This window comes from Lissotriton vulgaris, chromosome 3_1 (genome assembly GCF_964263255.1).
Source record: "Lissotriton vulgaris chromosome 3_1, aLisVul1.2, whole genome shotgun sequence".
Classification (NCBI taxonomy): Eukaryota; Metazoa; Chordata; class Amphibia; order Caudata; family Salamandridae; genus Lissotriton; species Lissotriton vulgaris.
The window spans coordinates 1836579089-1836601617 of NC_141689.1; the positions used below are offsets into that span (position 1 = coordinate 1836579089).

A 22529-nucleotide genomic window follows, 5' to 3' on the forward strand; every position below is an offset into this window, starting at 1 on the left:
AGACCCTAAACAGAGGAGGAACTGAACAAACCAGAAACAGTGGGTAATAGGTAAGATAACCGACCTGATAGCTATAGGGTTCCTCCTTACTGGTGACAATGAAACTAAAACTACCCGGAGCAGCGGGCATCTGCATCGACATGCACCTTCTCTTTTAGGATATAAAGAGAATGTTACATCACCCCAACTATTGATGATATCCTATCAGACATAAAAGGTGCTTGGTGGTTCTGGAGATTCGACCTGAAGGGAGGATGCTAATGCTCAAGAAAACAGGAATTACAATACAACATACTCAAAATCTCTATTGCTACAAACAACTCTGTTTTGACATTGCATGAGTTGCTGAAGTATTCCATGATGTGACACGAGTGCTGGCTACCATAGAAGGGGCTATGAATGTCCTCAATTAATTTTCATGTATGTAAAAACCTTACTGTGTATCACAGATTCTTCCTACATGGCAACCTGTCCATGAATATGTCATTGCAGTACTCAAAAGTGAATTCCTCAAAGACAAAATACAGCTTTTCAAGTATGTGTTTTGGAGAGGAGTGCTCACCATGCACCCCCAGCAAGACCAAAGATGATATGAATGTTCTGCCTTCCAGACCATCTCATAACTGAGAAGCGTAATTGCCATAGTACGGTATTGCTGTGTGGCTGGTTTATACCTTGGTTGGATACTTTCCCTGACCCTCTCAGAAGATTCACAAAATCATCATCAAAATGGGAGTGGAGAATAGACCATAACAAAGCATTCCAGTGGGTGAAGGGTGCCATGATTAAGGAAGTAAAAGTGAAGTACCTTGGTCCAAAAAAGGGATGGCGGAACTAGAAGCAGTCTTACTTCAAGAACAAATAAATGGCAGTTGGGTCTCCATGGCATTTGCCAGCAAAGCCCTGACTAGCACAGAATCGGGAAACTTGCAAATAGAAGGAAGCCCTAACAATCAGGTGGGGCTGCACGCACTAATTTCTAAACGTATAAGGTCAAGAATTCAAATTAGTATCAGATCACAAGACAATACTTTTGCTATTCCAAGGCACATCACCCCATTCTCCACTAAGAATCGAGAAGTGGATGCTATTGTTAGAAAAATGACCTTGTGGAGAGTCAGCCACTGATTAATAGTTGCAGAAGAAGGGCTATTTGTGGGATTTTAATTCCTGAAGTATTAAGAAGGAAAACAATCCAGCTGGCCTACCAAGGACATCAAGGAATGGCCAAAACGAAAGACTTCCTTCATGAAAAAATGTGGTTTCTAGGGAACTACGCTAAGGCGGAAGATGCAACCAATAGCTGCCATCTGTGTCAAGCAACTAGGGGTGGTGATATACCTGCCTCTGTCAACACTGATGATGAATGTGAAATGTCATGATTGTGGCATGAAGTTCTACATACTACTTGATGGGCAACATTTACTGGTCATGGGACATTATTACACCAAAAGACTAGTGGTACAAATCGTAGCATCCATTGCTTTTGAGAATGTGAAGGCTAAATTGTAAAAGATAATAGCAGCATAATGGTTGCTTGACTCGTTCAATTCAGAAAATGCCCCCACTTCAAAGCAATGCTTTCCATGCTTCCTATGAGTAATTAGGAGTGTATCATTTGAAAATAACCCATCATTGACCTCAAGGCAATGGAGAAATTGTACCTCTCATATGAACATTGAAAAGACACATTCTGGCTCTGTAAGGAAGAAAATGAAAACTGAGAGGGTCATGCATAGCTTTCCATGAAACTGCGGTAACCGACATCATTGCACAACACACAGTTCCCTTGTTTACCTCATGTTTGACTGAGCAGTCCGATATGCCTTTCCAGTGACCCCATATTGGGAGCCTCCAGCCTACAACAGGCAAGTCTGTCAAAACTAACTGCTGTCTCAGAAACAACAATTGACTGTCATTAGCAGAAGGGTAAAAGTGCCTATCCTATGGGAAACCTCAAAATCCACAACAGACTAACCACGCGTTGTCTTTGCAACTCAGGTGGAACAACGAATGCGTCTTAAACACGCATTCCATTTACAACACAAATATTTAAAACAACATGCGTTGGGAAAAGTGGCGTTGGATTTTAAAGTCCAACGCTTTCCCTACTGTTGCGGGACTGGAGTTGGAAGAGTAAATTATACTATACCAAAATGTCCAGCGACCCCTAAGGCAAGTCATTGTAGTGACTTGTGGTGTAACTGGAATGCGTGGTTCAGACGCATCCGCTCTTCCTCCTGCGTTGTTAAGGAACGCGTGGGAAAGGAAAGTGTGGTTGTGTACTACAACCCTATCCTACAAGTCTGATAAAGGTGCCACAGTCCTGTAGATAAATTCAGTGCACCCCTCTTTGAATGTAGACTATTGTGCTTAAGGGAACCATGCTAAAGGCTTCCTGTGACACTGTAGGAGTAACAAAGAAACTGTTGCTGTTTGAGATTAAATACAGAGAGCTCATGACTCAGTTGCTGAAGGCAATGATTATAGAGAGATGAGAGGAGTCCGATGTGGGGAGGAACAACCAGCCCCAGTGGCCCCCAACCCTGCACACCAACATCCTATGTAGGCTTTAATGAGAACAGTACCTAATTTAGGGTTCTCGTCCTTTGGGAACTGGAGGCCAACAAGAGGAGGGTCATGGTATGAGGTAAGGCCATAACCAATCCAGTTTCAATGACTTGGAGATCGTGTGGCAAATAGACTGAACTGTTGTTACTAGAATATTGTTTGATTTTCCTGTAAAGATTCTGGTTGGGAAGGATTGTAGTAGCTCACCCAGCACTAATCGCACATATCTGACCAAGATTTCTAGCTGCAAATTCCTCATATTGTCAATGCTACCCAGGTTTCAAACTGGACCTGCTGGTAGGTGATTGTGTGGCTTTGCACTGACTCCATTCTACTCTGCTCCGGAAATGATGTGTGGAGCCTACCTAGGTGCTACTCCGCGCAGGCGAGGATCCGAAGCTACCTCTTGTTAGACCTGCCAACCTTAGGGTGGTCTTCCCCCAAACCTTTTGCCTCCTCCTCCATTTTTGCTGACTTTGTTTTCACTGGCATTAGGACTCTAGGCCCTTTACCACTGCTATCCAGTGCTAAAGTGTATGTGCTCACTCCTTAAAAACATGTTAACATTGGCATATCCCCAATTGGCAAAGTTAGTTTACTGCAAGTCCCTTGTAAAGGAGTATTTCAGTGTTTGTAATTTAAATTCTACTGGTGGACTGGCAGCACAGATTGTGCCATCCACTTAAGTAGCCCACTAAACATTTCTCAGGTCTGCCACTACATCCTGTGTGTGTAGTTTTAAACTGCCATGTCAAGCTGGAAAAATAAACATTTTGCCAGGCCCAAATCTTCCTTAATGCATATGTCACCACTAGGGTAGGGACTGGACAACCCAGAGGGCGGGGTACAGTACATTCAAAAAGGTGTACATGTACTTTTAAGTTGTACATGTCCTGGTAGTGAAAAACTCTTACATTCTTTTTTCACTACTGCAAGGCATACCTGTCCCATATGATAACATTGGAGTTAACTTATTACATTTAATAAGCTGTAATTACCAAATGAGAACAAGTAGCCAGTTCACTTTTGGTGTCTTTGGAATTGGAATAAAAAATAACTAACTTATTGTGAAGTCTGATTTTAAGTCCAAATTTTGAAAGCGCCACTAGAAATATAAATAAATGGGATACAAATTGGCAGATCCATAAAGGATAAAACTTGGTAGCTTCATAAAATGCACATTCTCAAAGAACAATGAGGTCATCTTGTGCATCAAGCCTTTAGGAGTTTAACAAAGAAAAAATCAAGAACAAAGGGGAATACAAGCTAATTCATTTATTGTATTAATTTTGTTATTTCACAGACGGTCACCAGTCCGGGTCCTGAAAAGAACCCAAAAATAAGAGGTTTGAAATGCTTCGGCCGTATTATTTTTGGGGAGCGTTCTATTTTTAATCCAATTGATCTAATAGGCAATTGGGATGAATTGTAAAGCCTACTTCAATTTGACAGCTTTGGACCCACAAAAGACTGTTATGTGCAACTGCAGTAAAGTATTGTTGCGTTTAATATTTGTGGATATATATTATAACATTAATTTGTTTGATAAATGTCTGAAGGTGGTTCTCGGGAAATGTATAAATGTATATCATAACTGCTTTAACAATTATTCAATGAGTGTGAATAAATACACAGGTCAAGACCATTAATTTACTTGACCCATAACCTAAAGTATAGTTGAAAAGGTTGTGTCCTGCCTCCACAGAAAAGGGCTGCATACTCCCTGTAGTGTCCATACCCAGGACAAGGAAGGCAGGATTTCTGGGGACTTCAAAGGGAAACCTCCAGAAGCCTCTCCCCCAGTTCAAAGGCACAACTGGTTATAAATATTGGACCTCCGACTCCAACTCTTCATTATTTCACTTCTGGAACTGTGGATACTCTGCCAGGAAGAACGGCTATGCTGCTGAAAGTACTGCTACTCTGAAGGAACTGCCACCCTGCTGAACTGCTGCCTTCTTGTCTGGGTGAAAAGCACTGGGCCTAAATCTCTTGAACACAGAATCCCAGAGTGATTCCAAGGCCTAGCTGACTGGCCTCCTGATCTGAAGCTTTCGGGCACATTAGGCTTCAAGCACTCTTTCACCTGGACTCTGCCATCCGTGAGTCTACCCTGGCAAGTAGGGTCACCCCAGTCCTGAACCCTTGGAAGTTCACCTAACGTGCTTTCCCAGCCTCAGTAGATTCAGTGGAACTCTCCTCTGCTGTGAGGTGCAACCCGAGCCGAACCTATGCATTGCCACCACAGCTTTGATTGGACCGGTCACAAAGACACACATCACAACCGCCACTATGTTACGCATTCAAGTTGCAGGTCCTCACATCCACCATCTGTGACAGCATCAGCGATGAAGCCGGGCTCTGCATCGTTGCATGGCAACTCCTCCGAACCAATAAATCGCTCCAACTGCATGGCGCATCCGTGACGCCAAACTTCACAACGTAAGCCATCATAGACTGGATCACGGACGATGATGCGGGAACTCTCATAGCAGCACACCGCATCTGGGAACAGACTAATCACTTCAGCTGCACGGCACACCGTTCAACACAAATCCTCACAACGCTCCACAAACCAGGATTTAAGGTACTCTGGTCAGGGGGCCTAACTTGGTCTTTGTAGCCGGCCCGCGTTCTATTGCGGTCAGACTGAACTTGTGACTTTGTCCCAGTCCAGCACAACCAGATATCCATAGTTACCTACTTGGGCTATTTTTACTGAAATCTTTAAATTTGAATATCTCAGATTCTACTGGTTTGTCATTTTGATCTTGTTTAATTTGCTAAAAATTGCTCTATTTTTCTAAACCTGTGTGGGATCTTTTTGTTGTGTTTTACTGCGTTAGTTTGAAGTGTTGCACAAATACTTCACACATTACTTCTGAGTTAAGCCTGACTGCTGTGTGTCAAGCTACCAGAGGGTTGAGCACTGGTTAATTTAGGGTTTGCTTGTGACTTCATCCTGAGAAGAATTGTGGTAGCTGCACGACCAGGGCCCACACCCCCAGTCAACCAGGAACCCTTTTCTTACAGTATTAGAATCTGCACACCGGTCACAACCAATTTGCTGTTGGGACTCTGCGTCTGGGGGCACGGATAAACTTGAAAACAATTAATGTCCGCATGCAGGAGTGGCACCTAGGTTCTGCATGTCCTTTCTGGAGTGAATGTCATCAGTGCAGAGTCACAGCGCCACCTACCAGCGAACAGAAGTACTGCTGAAAAGTTTCCGGATTCAGTCTGATGCTTGGAGAAAACTTGGTGAGGAATCTGCATGTGGATAGTCTCTTCAAGAAAGAGTGGTACCAATGGTAAGTAATCTGTTCGTTGCACACTCCAAAACCTGTCCTGTGGAGCACAATTTGTACTTTAAATAAAGAGGAATATGAGAGCAGGTGCTCAGATCCGCAGTTGAGCATTGCTTCTCGTGGTCTCTCCTGCACACAGTCACCATCACATTACAGTCACCTGGTGCAGGGAAGTGGCGCTGGGGAATAACGTGATGTGGAGGGAGGTAGACCGACATTGAAGCGGGGGTGGAATAAATGAAGAGTATTAAAAGAGGGAATTTCAAAAGTAGAGCCTGAAAGGATTGCAGAATGCAGCTGCCTGCTCGTTTGGTCAGTTTGCAGAAAAGAACATCATTAAATCATGCACATCGCAGTGCACACATTTGTATGCAGCATCAGAGGAAGGGGGCATAAGCATGATGTCGGTCAGTTTCTCCCAAAACATCCACTCTTTTACCAATATCAAAGCAACTGTTTCTTATTGGCTACTTTAAGGCACCCCTAGGTCGTACATGTGGCCCATTAATACACTTCTCTCTTCTTTGAGACCTCTTCAAAACGTTCCTTGTTTCGAATATGGTTCATGCTGGGACAAATTAAATAACACAACCCTTTCCCTTACACAGGAGCACCTAATTGAGAACGAGGTTGCCATACTGCGACAGGTTAAGCATCCGAATATTATCATGCTGATAGAGGAGATGGACACACCGACAGAGCTCTACATGGTGATGGAATTAGTGAAGGTAAGGCGATTGCAGATTTTGCTCATGTTATCCATGCAGAATACAGACTAATAGGACTACAGGATCAGGCTGGGAAGACCTAATCACATAATCACTTCTTGGCGAACTTCAAAATGCAATCATGCACATAATGTTGCTGCTTCCTAATGCTGAACTAATAACATGAGATGTTTCTCTGAGTTGTTACACACAAAACAATTGCATTTGCAGGCACTCCTATAGTCTCCCGACACTGGGCTACCTGTCTTGTGTACAGATGCTACCAGCTACCTGCCATCCGTAAAGCGGTGAACGTTTCCTTTTAATCCTAGAGTAGGCGACCGTGCAGCTGTGTAAATGGTGTATTTATGCTAGATCAGAAATGAACATCTCCATAACATCAGCTCATCACTGTCTGCAGCTTTGATTTTTATTAAATACTTGTATTGGCTTTTAAACCACACTCTGTTTTAACTTTCGGATAAATGGTTTCTGTATCACCTGTAACAACGTTGATCTACAAGCCTTTGAAGTAGGTGCAATAATGGGGATCCTGCTTGGTTTATTTCAGAAACTTCTTACATTCTTAATTGACTGTTTACTGTGTCATAATTGGACGAGATAGTCATCCCACATCACAACATCGATTTTGTTCCAGTGCAATATGCATGTATGTAGGGGTGGTCTGTACCATGTAAAGCAGGAAAAAGATTGTGTTTGTCTTTGCACTTTGTATACACTTTAATAACCACCTTTAGTGGTTGTCTAACCAAAGTGTAGGGTGTATGTACATGGGTTTGTAAGTTTCTCCTCCTCCTGGAGATTTGTGCCATGTGTACAGTATACACTAACCCTCCTATATCAAACTTTTTGTCCATTTTTTTTATATGAACTTTATTTACCATTTTCATGTTAATACACAATAAGCATAAATTGGTTACTCAATGTACCAATACAGAAACACACACATCTGGGAGGATATGATCTTAGAAAACACAACGCACTGTTAGATAGGGGTAACATGTACATGATATACTGCAATCCTAGCAATACTCGTATTCCTGCAGGCCCACCACCCCTTCTCCCGACATGTGGCATGTGTCAATATCCAGCATGGAAATGAAGGGTTAATCCTCCCCCGTGGGACCTATCCCTGCAGGCAGCTGTGATGAAGGGGCAGAACCAACTTCTAGAAAATAACACTTCATGGTGCTCCAAATGTCCTTGGGTCTGGATGCCAAGGGTTGAATTGTAGCAAACCGCTCGCAATTTGTGTTGCAATAAATGAAGCTATTAAGCCAAACTTTTGTTGTAGGGGTGATTCTATTGCCCCAGTGCAGCGCTATCTCCTGCTTGGCAAGCAATATAGCAATGGTGATAATTCTGCCCAGTTGTTTAGGGAAGTCATACACATATCCCAGCTGAGCGACCTCGACGATAGAGGCTATGTCAAAGTGAGTCATACACGATAGGATTGTGTGAACAGCTCTCCAGTAACTCCAGATCTTTACACAGTTCTAGGTCATATGGGCAAAGTCAGTCTGGTTTACTCCACACTTAGGGCACGTGTGCGGCCGGGAGTAATAAATGGATTTGAGTTTCACAGGGGACATGTAGGCCCTCCACAGGAGCTTGAAATGAATCAGTTTGTCTACTGTTAAGGGAAACCTCTTTGGTCTGAGTGCAACAGAAGGACCAGTGGGAGTCGTGTATCTGGTGTCCCAGGTCACTCTCCCAGGTCTCTCGGATCTTGGTGTCTCTGATAGGGGTTAAGGCCATACACGCTCTGTACAATTTGGAAATGATAGACGCCCCCCCTTTACTTGTGATCAATAATAGTGGTGAGAAGGACTCGGGCTCTAATGGGAATTCAGTGATTTGTGCTCTAAGTGCACTACGAATCCTGCTGAAAACGAGTGATCCATAAAGGATGCTTTGCTAAACCTCAATTCCTCAGAGCTTGAAAAGGCAATGGCCCCCCGGAAATAGATCCCCGACTGTATCTAATGAATATGAAATGAGTGTGGGTTGAACCAGCTTTTCCTCTGTGATACCATGGATTATTAACTATCAGAAGTGCAGAGGAGTATACGATATGCCCACCTGTCACACACGCTAGTTTCTTCCAGGCCCAGCTAGTGGTGGACACTGTCTGGATGTCTCAGGGGTCTCTGTGAAATCCCTTTAGTAATACCGTTTTCAACGGAGCAGGGATCACGAGATCAGCCTCAGGCCTAGAATAAGGAATCCATGCATCAGGGTGGTACCAGGAGTGTGCAAAGCCTCATTGTGCGACTAAGTAATAAATCTGGAAATTGGGAACCCCAAGTCCTCCCCTTTTATATGGTAGGGTCAATGTGTCCCAACTAACTCTGGCTCTGCCGCCTCCCCAAATCAGCCTAATGAGGTGAGAGCGAAGAGTCCGAAAGCGTCTGTTGGGTAACAGAATGGGAAAATATGAAACGGATATAAGAATTTGGGGAGCACCACCCATAGCTACTCGACCAGCCAATGATAGAGGGAGTTTTAACCAAAATTCCACCTGTTGCTCTAGCGTGTGTAGTGATGGGCCATAGTTCAGCAAAACGATCTACTCAACCTCCCTGTGAATTTGTATTCCCAGATACTTAGTCGCCTCATCACACCACGCCAGGGGTAATTCACAATCCCACCTTGCTGTACATGGCATCAAAGGAAAATGTTTTGATTTGCCCCAGTTTATGCCCAGTCCCGAGAATCTACCAAATCAGATGACCACTCTGACGAACAGGTCCGAATTCTCCTGGAGGTGGCGAACATACAGTATAATGTCATCAGTGTACAGTGAGATCAGGAGAAGGCCTGTGTTAAACTGAAGCCCGCTATGCAGGTGTCACTCTTGCAATTGCCAGACCAAGGAGTCTAGCGCAAAAAGCAGTAGAGAGAGCGGGCAACCCTGTCTGGTACCGCAAGTAAGTTTAAACTGAGAGTATAGGGTGCCATTTAGCCTTAGTCTAGCAGAGTGTGAAGTACAAAGTAGTGCGGTAAGATCGATGAATCCCTTAGGCATTCCCATTTTCCTCATAACTGCCAAAAAAAAGAACCACTCCAAAGAATTGAAGGCTTTTTCTGTATCGAGTAAAACGGCAGCCGCCTGAACTTCGGTGCAATTCTGTGGATAATTGCAAAAAGCGTATGATATTCAGAGCCGTCGATCTATGCGAGACGAAACCTGATTGAGCTGGCGAGATAATTCGATCGAAGAGGGCCAGTCTCAATGCTATAATTTTTGCTAAAATCATGTAGACAAGATTTAATAATGACAGCAGTGTGTATGAACCACACAGGAGCGGGACCTTGCCAGGCTTGGGGAGTAGGATTATCACAGCTTCATGGGGGGGAGGCTCCTGCCATTCAAGAGCTTTGCTATAGACCTCAAGAAGGTATGGAGCTAAAAGTGTCTTATAGGCCTTATAAAAAAAGTGCAAGTGAATCCGACCAGGCGGGGGGCAGTTGAGATGTTCATGGCATCAATTATTTCATCAGTAGAGAAGGGTTCTGCTAAAAATTGTTGCATAACTTTGTCAAGCCTACCAGTGCAATTTCTGCTAGGTACTCATTGCGGTCTTCTATGCTGTGTGTTACGTGCGTTGAGTATAAGTTAGAATAATAATTCAGAAATTAGTCTTGCACGTCCGGAGTGGTTATCAATGTCTGTCCATGTGAGGAGCAGAAACAGGCGATATATGATTGTCCTTCTGGGGGCCTCAAAAGCAGTGCCAAAGTTCGGCCAGATCTCTCTCCCTCTCTATATCATCGCGCAATAGCATATTTACTTAATCGTGCTTCTCGTTCTGCAGCTTCCCTAAATTCCATTAAGATTGGCAGGTGACGGCCATGTTGAGCCGGCTCGGGAGGTTGACCGGCTCTGGATCATGCAAGCCCAGTTGCTGCTCAATGTTTGCTAGTGTACATCGCAAGTCTCTCAACACCCCAGAATGCTTGGAGATACAGATCCCCTGTAGATACTCCTTGAATGCATCCCATAACGTGGCCCAGGATTGAACCGACCCTTTATTTAGTTAAAAATATTCAACAATAGCACCATGTAGCTCAACACTGATCACTTAATCCAACAAATCCTGACTGGGGAACCGCCACTGTCTCTCACATCCGTCCGGTCAGGGGATCCTAAGCGTTAAGACAACTCGGAAGTGATCAGAGAGCATTCTAGGTAGGTGTTGGGATGCCCTGTACCAAGCTGGCAAATTGGGGGATACATGCCAAAAATCCAATCATGTCCAGGTATCATGTTGTGCAGAATAGTGGGTGTATGCTGAGTCCCCCGAGACAGCAGTATTGCCACACTTCAACCAGACCAAGTGTATCACGCAGTTCTAATAAAGCGCAGCGAGCACAGGGCTTGATGTCGTGTCTGGGGAGTTGGACGTGCCGTCTCATGTTTGTTCTAGTAGGAGATTAAAGTCTCCACCCATGCAAATATAGTCCACATCCAGCTGAAGCAACTGTGCATTCAAATCGTGAAAGAATTCTGGGCTGTCCACGTTGGGCGCATACACAGACAAATGCCATTTGACAGCCCATCAGATGCCCCACCAACATTATGTACCGACCATCACTACAAACCCCGGAGAATCGTAATGGCAGGCGCTTATGTATAATTACAGCAGTTCCGTTTGGCGTATGTGCTATAATTCACAAAATATTGGTGAGGACCATATGACAAGGCGAAGTGGGTGTCCATTGTCTTTGGCAAGTACGTGTCTTGAAGAAATGCGACGTCCACTTGGTGTCTCTGTAAATAATGCAACACCTGTTTCCCTTTCCTCGCATTATTTAAGCCCCTTACGTTCCAGGTGATGCACAAAAGGTGGACAATTTACCCCATGAAGACATATAACTGATTTAAGAAAAACAATGTTCGTGTGTCCTATTGAGTACCATACAAGCTACAATGAGTAAACAGGAAAAGAAGCAATGGTTTACTATGAGAACAAACAATCCCCCCTCCCCCCCACCCATCCCTGCACACCCAAACGTTGGGAAATTTCCCACAGACTAGTATGTAGAATGCAACATTGAACCCCCGTATGTAATGAGGAATGGGAAAAGCAATATACATTCCAATTAGTATATCCAATTTAAAGTGATTCACACTTGGGGTAAGGCAAAGCCTCGCCAAGTACCCAACTTTGAAAAAAGGAAAAATCTAATACACACTGTTTTTGCCCTATAAAATTCAGAATAGTTCAGTCAATAGGCGCTGAAGGCCAGCAGTTCTGATAATTCCTAGGAGAAAAGTTCCACACTTGCCAACGAGCCACTGTGAGTAGGAGAAACTCTAGGAGGGTCCTTTCCATGGGTACCACTGTTCTCTTTATAATCTCGGCAGAACTCCTGAACCGATGTAGGGGTATCAAATACTCGAGACCTCCCCTCAAGATCTACTCAAAGACTAGCCGGATAAATCATACCCTACCTAAGCCCTAAATTTCAAAGTGTAGCCTTTACACCAGTATACTTTCTCCTCACCTCCTGGACCATAGTGGTGAAGTCTGGCAACAGTGTAATTGTCAATCCTTGCCAGGGCAAGGGCCATTTTCTCTTGCCATCCGTACTGCAGTATCTCTGTCACAAAAGTTTAGGAGGCGGGCTATAATCGGTCTAGGAGGATCTCCCGGATTGGGGCGAGGACCGAGTGAGCGGTGCACTCGCTCCACAAGGAAAGTAGTGGTAAAGGACTCTGGTACACCAAGAATGCTTACATTGTTACGCCTGTTTCTTGCCTTTAAATCTTTGTTTTTCGTGGCAACATTCTTGAGTATTTTCTCCATACGGTCCAGGGGCTTGGTGGATTGGGCGGCAGTGTCCAGACATCCTTCATGCACATCTAATTTAGCCCCTGTGGTATCCTGGCGCTTCTCCAAGGAATCGAAGTGACCATCCAGGGCCTTGAACCCCACCTGTAGTTCTAGCATCAGGGCGTCCGAGCCATAAGGGACATTCTCTGTCCGGGCCATATCCGCTCCTCCCTCAACCATGTCGGTACCAGGCTCTACTGTTGTGCTGTTCGGCCTGTTAAACTGCAGCACTCTTTGCTTAGGGTCTTTCCGCACCAAGAATCGCCCGCGCACAGGCGGTAGTAAGCAGTGGCCAATAATCGACAGAGCTGCGCCACAAGGATAGGTGCAAGTTGTGCGTGTCTTACCACCAAAGCCAGCCAGGGAGGGCAGTGTAGGCCAAAGTGTAGCGAAACAGCATGCCACTGGGCACAAATCTCCATCAGCCCTGCGCAGATTGGTGAACAGTGCTCTCAAGGCCACATCAAAACTGGCGTGGGTCGCCCTGTACAGGCGGTGTTGTGTTGCTCCAGGTGGACACCCATGTAGGTAACAGCAGCACCAAGCTGTAGACCGGGCCGCAAGCATGTGGTGGCCCCGGCACCAGTGATGCGAAGTACAGATCGGGCCCAAGGAACACACACTCAATTCTGTGGCTTTTTTGGTCAACTGGGAGGCCTCGCGTTTCTCCAATTTAGGCCGGGAACCAAAACTCCCCCCCCCCCCCATCCCCCACCCACCCCCCCACGCAACTGGCCTGACCAGCCGGGTGGCTGGCCCCCAGACTTCCCCGCGGCCCCTCACGCCGCAGGCCACCAGAAGTGACACGGGCCGGCCTACCAGTGGGGCGAAGAGGAGTCTGTAGAGTTCAGAGTCCCGCTGCAGGCATCACTCAATCCCCTTGCTGCTGTACACTGGGCTTTGCCGCTCTCCAACGGCCGTGAGGTAGGCCCTGCCAGAACAACCAGTGTGCGTGTGCCGGCCTGGATTATGAGTGCACGCCGAACGGGCCTCCGCTGAGCAGCTCCGAACGCCGAGTTCTCGATTTCCAGCTCCACAGCTTCTCAGGAGGTCAGAGCATCCCCGCCCCTGGGGGCCACACTGCGGCATCCAAATCTGCCATCGGTGGGTAGGATGGTTCAGTATTTCGGACGGATAGGACAAGAATGTCTGGTCGGATGGTGGAGAGCTACACGGGCATCTTGGTAGGTAGCCTAGCCATGCCTCCTTTATTTTTTATTGAACATGTGGTCACAATATATTTGTACATAATTGAGCATCATCATAGTTATGTTGTAGGCTCACTTTGTTTTGGGACTCCAGACCCAATACATCCATCATGACATTCCTTTTAGTCCAACATAAAATAATACCTTTATCCTGCAGCCCAAAATAAGCGACTTGTACAGATCCGGTCCTTAAAGCCATGGAATCCTTCTGCTCCTGAATTTGTGGCAGAGTTGCTTACTTATAAATTTCATTTTCTAGCCGGTAATTTTTAATGCGAATTCTTATCAAAATATTTCACAAACATAAACTTATCTCGGACCCTGTTGTATATAGATCATTTTTGAATAATATAACCTTGTATTCCAACCTCTTTATCCGGTGTAATGTCTCAAGTATTCAATTGTCAAGGTGACTTCATCTGTTTAGCTGATTTTGCCAACAGTATCTCGCCCCAAGCATCAGTAGCTAGGTTGTCTCCCTCCTGCCTATGTTGTTTCAAAAGTGTTGTTAACTCTGCTCTGGTCTATTTTTGAACATCACAGACCCATTTATTGATGCTGGGAGGCCCACCTACTTGCCATTGCATTGCTAGGTTTCTGATGGGAACAACCAATGCTAGGCCCATAAATCAATATATATATATTTGGCATCCTTGGAACTAGGCATGAGACTCAATAGAAGGGTTCTTACAGATAGTTTCAAGTAGGAAAAATACCAATGTACGGAAAGTGTATTCAAATCCTTTCCTAATACTGTTTCCTGTGAACAAATCGGCACAGAGTCCAAGATAATTGCAAGATGTGTGTTTCGCTATTAAAATAATACCACGATATTGATGTGGTATCAAAAGTTAACAAACGTATACAACATAAATAACACAGAGATTCTCTGAAGGGTAACGGTGAGATGTGGCGGTGCACTACTGATGAGTTGTGAACAAATTTAAACAAAAGTGATCGCAACAACGCAAGTACAGGTAAGATACAAATTGAGAGAGGGAGAATCAAGAACCCCTTTGGGTGTGGTCACGTCAACTGTGAGTCACAGGCCACCGACACAACACTTTACTGAGAACCAAGGAACAATGAAATGAGATGACGAATACTCATGTTGAAGTGGCACGTTTATTATTATTTCACAAGTGGACCAATAAATGCATATTTTTTGCAAAGCAATAAATGCATATCATTTCATACTAATAAGTAAGAAGCCATTTAAGAAAACCCAACTTCACTCTGTCGGTAGCAAGTGCTGGATGACAAAATGCTGATAAATGTTGTAAGGCAAGCTGAAATGAGTATCTTTTAAAAAGGCATAATTGAAAACGGCTAGATATCCAAAGTCATAGAGTACATTTGTCATAAAATTCTAGTGCCTAGAAACAAGCCATCTGATGAGAACTATAAGGCAGGCTGAAGTGTGGATCTATTAAAAATCACATTTGAATTCGCTAGAGACTCAGAAAGACACAGTATACATTCTATGAAAATATAGGGAACTTGAGACAAGCCTTCCTTAAGAGAACTCTTTATGCAGGTTAAGCATTTTTAAAGTGGGCCAGAATGTGAGGGGCCCGTATTATTAAAAAGGCACAATTGAAATTACTTAAGTAATGGAAAGGCACATTTCTCTAGAAATTCAGTGCCAGGAGGCACCAAACTAGGGAGACTTGCCAAACAGGATCTAGTTATTTAAAGAAACCTTAAATGCAAGGAATTGGGTGTAGATCAAAAATACCGAAAATAGTCAGAGATTTAGAAAGGCAAAGATATTATCTAGCCTGGGAGGGCATCACCTGATAGAGTAGGCTTGACAGTCCCAAATCAGATAAACAGCCGGCCGGAAAACCCAGCAGAAGAGTTCTGGCTTCAAATTTGACATGCTGTATCTAATATACCTGGAAAAACAGAACCATGGTTCTATTATGACGCCTTTGCTGACGCACTTTAGGTGAAGGTGGCTGACTGCATGTTCTAGGACACGGGAAATAGTCAGGTGGCTCAACGATATAAACCAATATAAACAGAGAACATCTTGTTACGTACATATCTCTAAAAATATATGTGAGAGCTGAACTTACGACAGGTGCTGTGGCTTTTATTTCGTGCAAGCTACCTTTCAAAACAATATTACAGCAAGAGTCCAAGATGTGCCAACTTTTACCCGCTGGGTCTTTGTACGTGTGTGTGCGTTGGTCTTGAAGCTGTGGAAAATTACTGTACTCTGTGATGGCCCGATTTACCTCGTTGTTTTCAGTGCTACAGAAATGCATATTTAAAATTATTTAGGCCCAGTGGATTTTGTTAACATAAGGCGGTGGCCTTTGGCTTGGGCCTACAAACCCGGAATTCAGGGAATCTGTGGGATTTCATTTGCTGACTGTATATGGTGAAAATTGGTCATTTTAGCATATTTTTTTGATTTTGTCAAGTAGGGCCCACATCAGATCTTCATCCTACCTAGGTCGATAAAAATGCCCTTTCTGGTGATTAAATGGTAGAATGTGACTGTCTATCAAATAGCTGTCTGTCCTATCAGAGTTTGTAGGGGAGAATGTCCAATGCCGGATTCCATCAGTTGGATAATAAATCCATAATATGGCAGTTCAGAGATGTGATGCATCAATATTTTTACCCCTAAAAGGTTAATTCTTTGGGGTCTTTATCATGATGGTGTATTAACTTGAAAGGTGCTCGGAGACAAATAGAATCTGTCTGTGCATCTGCTGAGGCATGTGAATCTTTCAAGCACATACAACAGAGACCTTCTACCCAGGTGTTTTATCTTTTAAGTAGTTCTTTGAAGGCTTTTCCAGGCAGATTCTATTTGCCTTTGAACATCTTTTAAGTGGATTGAAGTTGACTTTGAACATCTTCCAAGTTGATAAAGGTGCATCTAGACCGTCCTGCTAAAAGCCTGATTGAAATACCATTTTAGCGGCCGAAAATTGATGAATTACTAACTACAGCCTAAGCATCTGCAGCTATTTTTTGTCATGCTAACTTTTCCACCACACATGATTGTTGGTGTAAGATGGTTGGTGACTAAGCAAATCAATATTATCCAATGATTAAAGCAAAACTTAGAAACATGAGAAGTATCCAACCTGCCAATAAAGCTCTCTGGTCATAAATGTGAGTGCTTATTTGTCTGCTTGTCTGTCAATTTATTAGTCTTTCTAACCATCTAGATCTGCATGTGTTTCCATTTCTGTATCATAGAACCGAAAAACAAATTTGCAGGTATCTGGCTACCGATCTCTTAAATTCGAACCATCCATTTCTTTATAGATGTCTCTTTGTAACCTTTCTGTATGCTTATGTATGTAATGATAAGCTGAGGAATCCGCTTTTTATCTGACGCAGAAGTACGACAGACAAATTAACAACTTCACAAAAAGGCATGCTTTCATGTTAAAGGAAAACAAAATCATCCGATGTCCAGTTCGTCATATAAATATATTAACTTGATTGTATGAGTTGTACTTACAATTTGTCCACTATTGAACAAGTTAACTCATGAAAGAACATATTCAGCTTTGTAACTAGGTGTGGTTGCTTTGCCGTATTTATGTAGCTGAGGCATGCAGTCCGGGTTTGCTTATGATTGGTATTTGCTTGCTCTCTACTTAAGGGAGGAGATCTTTTTGATGCCATCACCTCCTCAACGAAGTACACTGAGCGTGACGGCAGTGCAATGGTGTACAACCTGGCCAGCGCGCTGAAGTATCTCCACAACCTCAACATAGTGCACAGAGACATAAAGCCTGAAAATCTATTGGTAAGTTTCTGTTTTCCATGTTCACCAACTGAATTTTCAGGGGACTGTTTAGATATCGTGAGGCTACTCCTTTTCTGTTGTTTCACTTCAGTTTGCATTGTGTCATGAAATTCAAAGCATTACAAACGTAGATGTTGAAGCAATGGTCATTTATAAAGCTCCACGATTTATCCCAAAGGAAATGCTATTCTTCTTGCCCCGAGCAACTAAATTACCTTGAATTCGACTCTCCTAACTTATTTAGTATTCGGGTTAAGCTTAATCATAGTTACAGAGCGCTCTAGTTGTATGTGGTGTCCTCCATTCCAAGAAGCTGAAACTGAGATTTTGAGCACTATGCATTCTTCATTTGTGCTGGGTTTAATTGTTAAAAATCTTGTGGGCAAAGCCATTAGGGTACAGATTGTGCCCAAAGTGAAATCCAGATGTGGACGCAAACTCATGATTGTGGCTGAATCGGGATTTGTGCCACACTCCAAATGCAGGCGTTGTGTGTTTAGTATTTAAAAAGAATATTTTTTGGGCAGGGCTGCTATATACTAACCCCAAGGCATCCATCAAAGTTAATGGGGTGCTATCCCGAGAGTTTCAGGGACAGGTAGAAAAGCTCCCTGTCACCAATGCTGTTTGCACTAGCAATTGAGGGACTGGCGAAATGGATGAGAATAAACACACTGATATGGGGGATCGAGATGGGACCAAGTATGGTAGGAGCACGTGTCGCTGTATGTGGACGACACCCTACTCTACCTGGCAGAGTCTGAACTCTCCTTGACTAGGGTGTGGGCAAGATATTTAAAATATTTGGGGAAAAACTCTGGAATGATTTTTAATCTGGACAAACTTTTCCTGTTCCCAATGGGCAACTGGAAACTCCCACCGTCCCTACACATGTCCTTGAAGGGCACGTAAAACCACTTCAGATATTGGGACTGTGGATATGCACAGACGAGAGGACACACTATACAGATAATCTAGTAGCCCTTTGTTCCAGACTAGAGGCGGACATAAAACATTGGAAAGCTCTGATGCTCTCACTGATGGGCTGAGCAGCGCTCTTTAAAATGATTGCACTACCCAGATTCACATACAATTGACCATCGAGCCCATGTAGGCTATCAGTGACGTTCTTTAAAATGTTAAATAGACTACTACGATCCCTATTATGGCAGGACAGCCCACTACGCATAGGGCAGTCCATGCTACAACTCTCAACTTATAAGGGAAGCCTAGCAATCCTCAACGTCCAAAAATACTATGAGGCGGCCCAGATGAGCATAGGAAACGAGTGAGCCTACACTCGACTGGATGACCCGGCATTTTGACTGGACAGATTGGTGCTTGGAGAGCAAGGCTATGTCCGCACCCTTTCTATATGGTGGCAGAGTAGGCAGCAGATGCACCGCTGACAACAGATGCACCGCTGGCAACAGTTACTGTAATCCCAATCTGACGTAAACTACTGAGACACTGGTTGGGCAAAGAGGCTGACATCAAAGCCTCCCCCCCCACCCCCCCCCCCCCCCCACTGTGGCTGGGGCTAAACTAGGACCAGTCAACACCATTCCGGGGTTTAAGAAGAGGGATCTGATAGGCCTCTCAGTCCAATTAGGATGTTTGGATATCAGGCGAATGACATATCGCCCACACAGCAGTCTAAATCCCTGCAGCTGTGACATGGACTGCAGGCCCTGATTACCCCAGAGGAGGAGACTATGGAGAGACCGTTACTGGGCGGATAAAATGACCACCAAGGCAGTCTTCCTTGCATTCAGTACACTTATGATCAGGGGAACCTTAGCAAACGTGGGCAAAATGGCCAACTGTTGTAGGGAACATAGATGACTGGAGGGATGCCCTCCAGTTCCCCCGAGAGGTTGTTGTACAGGCACACTTTCGCTTAATCCAAATTACTACGCACAATATACTCTATGAGAACATTTTAACATTTCTATACAAAATAGGAAGGGCTGCACACAGCATGTGTTTCAGAGCCCGAGTCCAACAGAGGTCCTTCCTCCATACACTATGGGCCTGCCCAATAATGGAACTGTAGAAATTAAAAAATCCACTTCTCAGGGGTCTCACTGATACTTAGTCCATTCAAACCAATAATAAAGAATTTGGCACAGAAGCTGGAAATATAAAAGAACATTTTTATTAACCTCAAATGAGTGAGACTACGTCACACAGACGCCTTAGCAACTGAATGAGGCAATCTGCTCGAATGGTCTTACTTCACATATTATATACTCTTTATCCTGCCCCAGGCATGTAAGGGAGTTGTATCAGTTAACTTTTTATTACATTCCTAACCAAATGGAAAATCTGGAGTGTCAGCAGGTGAGTAGCCTTTGGGGTTTTAGCGGGATATGGGCAAAACATTATAATTAATACTTCACAAAGGTTAATCTGATTTCGATGACACTGCAGGGCATGGCATGATTCCATGTACAGTATCCCAACCCAAAAGTCAATCATTAAGAATGTCCCAAATTCAACCTCCAAAAGCCGCACAAACCTATAATTGAAAGCATAACCCATGTAATGAAGAAACATAAAAAGAAACAGTAACAGATGATGAACAAGATAAGGCATGTGCAAGGAAACTAAAATTTAACGAAAGTCCTGAACATTGATTGGCAATCTCAGACAAAGATCGATCAGGGAAATTGGCTTTACGAGGTCAGTTTCAGGTGAAGAGGTCCGTTTCTTACAGTTTATTTCAGAGTCAAAAAGAAACCTTAGTTAATGTATACATGGACTAAGAAGGCCAGGCCACTTTGTTCGCCAGGCTACCTTCACAAGCCTATGTGAGGGCAACACAAAATGGTGGCACAATATAAAATGGAGTCAGTCTCGAAAATTACAGAACCTCAGAACAGGTCTGAAAGGAATAGGTCTGAATGGGTAAGCGGACTAGATTGGAAGCTGAAGTGGGCACCCCAATAGGGGGACAGGAGACACTACTGCTGCTAAACGAATTGAGAGACTCAGAGGTGACAGTGTTCCAGATTACCCTAGTCTACCTGGAATTACTCCTGGCGAAAAGGAAAATTGTGAGATAATTGTGAGAAAATGGGGAGTGGGAATGGGCCAGGAGAGCAAGACTGGACTAAGGAAGTGCAGAAATGCCCACAGTGTAAGAATTGGTCTATAAGGGCAGGGGATGCCCCCAGAAATTTGTGGAAATCTGGAACTGTTGGGACATAGAGGACTGCTAGTTACGTTTTGCCGCTGGAGGACCTCAGGCCAAGAGGTGCTAAAGGAACTATGATGCAGCATGCAAGGAACTTCAAGAAGCTGATGGTCATCGCCCGCATATGGGAGCAGCAGACCGGAGACCTACCCTTAGGGTATACAAAGTATATAGAGGGTGACTACAACCACTCCGGGTCAGAGGGAGCCTATTGGAGGGAGAGGGGGGGGGGTCAGGCGGTTCACTATGCATTTGTCAGTTGGTTGATGGTTAATTTTAGGAGGCAGAGAAATCTTTAATAATTTTAATCCAAACCCTGGATAGAGGGATTTTGGGTAACCCCACCGTTAGAGCTGTAACATTCTGTAAAATGTTATATAAATATATGTATATACACACAAATGTGTGTGAATATATATATGTATATGTATATATATATATGTATATATGTGTATGTGTGTGTATATATATATATATATATATATATATATATATATATGTATATATATATATATATGTGTGTGTGTGTGTGTACACACAACTAAAACGATCACAGCTAAAACTACAAAGTGACTGGTCAGTTTGAAGCTTTTCAGAATGTCACAGCTCTTAATAGAGAAAGGGGAAAAGGCCATTTTTTAAAATCCCGCCAAAGGTTAAGCAATACTGGTTTCACCCAAACTGGTTTCATGACCCTTTAACTGCATCTTGTCTTCCTGGTTGATAGCTCTGCTGCATTGTAGGCCTGTCCTTCCCCTGAACCCATTCTTTTATCTGCCCGTGTTTGAGACCTATGCAGGTCTGCATCAAAAACATACAAAAGATAGGCTGATTTTGCACCTGCGGCTGAGAAACTAAGTAGAGTGCACTTACATGCATAGGATGAATCTATACGAATTCTCGCTTCTTATTTTTCAGCAAAACACATGCAATGAGAACCCACTTTATAAATAAACTAGTGGATTTTCAGTGCACTAAGTCAAAATACGAAGAAAGTCCAACACCAAAAAATTATGGTAAACGGGGCGGAAAAACAGATTTTCCCACAGTGATTGTCCTAATATAATTGCCCTGTTGCATTTGTTCCCTTTTGTGGTAAGCCCTATCATGAAAGGACCTTCAGGTTTGCTAAGTCCAATTAACATTCCTGGTGAATCTATAGAATCCTACCTAATGAACCCGTTCAAAAACACACACACACACACATTAAAAATCCTGACTCAGCAAGGCGTTTATGGGAGCTACCATGCTCCAAGTACCTCTGAAACATACAGGGTTACATATAGCTTTTTAGATGCACGGATATCTGCTTTGAAAGCATTGTTGTCAGGGGGGGTTCCTCATGTAGCTCTCAATACTGTTCCTTGTGAATGTCGTCGCACATTCCACCAGAAGTAAAGTGAAAGACCTAGAAGCAGGAGTGGCTACCAGCACCACCCTGCATGCATTCCACAGGCACTTTGCTGTGCATGATTCCTTGTGAGGCAATGTGCAGTTTGGCCAAGAGGTGTTGTAGGGTTTATTTCTTAATCTCTCGTGGAATCTACACACAGATTGAAGATAGAGGAGACCCATGATATTGGAGCAGCATAATGCTTCCTTTATGGTGTCTGTCACTCTAAGCCCAGTTCACAGATACAATTGTGAATCTGCTCCCGTCTGGTTACATCTACATTTGAAGTAGTTTTTTTTCCCTAATTCCATTTTCACATGGCTAAATATGCCCAGGTTTCTGTGTATATATGCAAATATATTTACCTGTCTCAAAGGGGCATATATATCTAGCCCTTTTCCCGTTCGTTAATGGGCCGATTCTAAGAGTTTGCGAACGGGAAAAAGCTTTTTTGGATGCATCATACCAAAAGGCTCTTGCAAAATAGGGAATCGCAAAATT

General features: G+C 43.7%; 1 protein-coding gene across 6 annotated transcripts in view; it reads left to right on the top strand.

Moving 5' to 3' along the window:
- The window catches only part of DCLK2 (doublecortin like kinase 2), a 498513-nt gene that overhangs the window by 391257 nt on the left and 84727 nt on the right, over positions 1-22529 (top strand). For all 6 annotated transcript variants that reach the window (XR_015309377.1, XR_015309378.1, XM_086962280.1 and 3 more), the window contains 2 exons: positions 6488-6607; positions 17290-17436. Coding sequence is in view for 4 of the 6 variants with exons in the window: in XM_086962280.1 (XP_086818406.1) it covers positions 6488-6607; positions 17290-17436 (267 nt within the window). In the remaining 2 variants the exon portion in view is untranslated. The remainder of the gene's footprint in view (positions 1-6487; positions 6608-17289; positions 17437-22529) is intronic.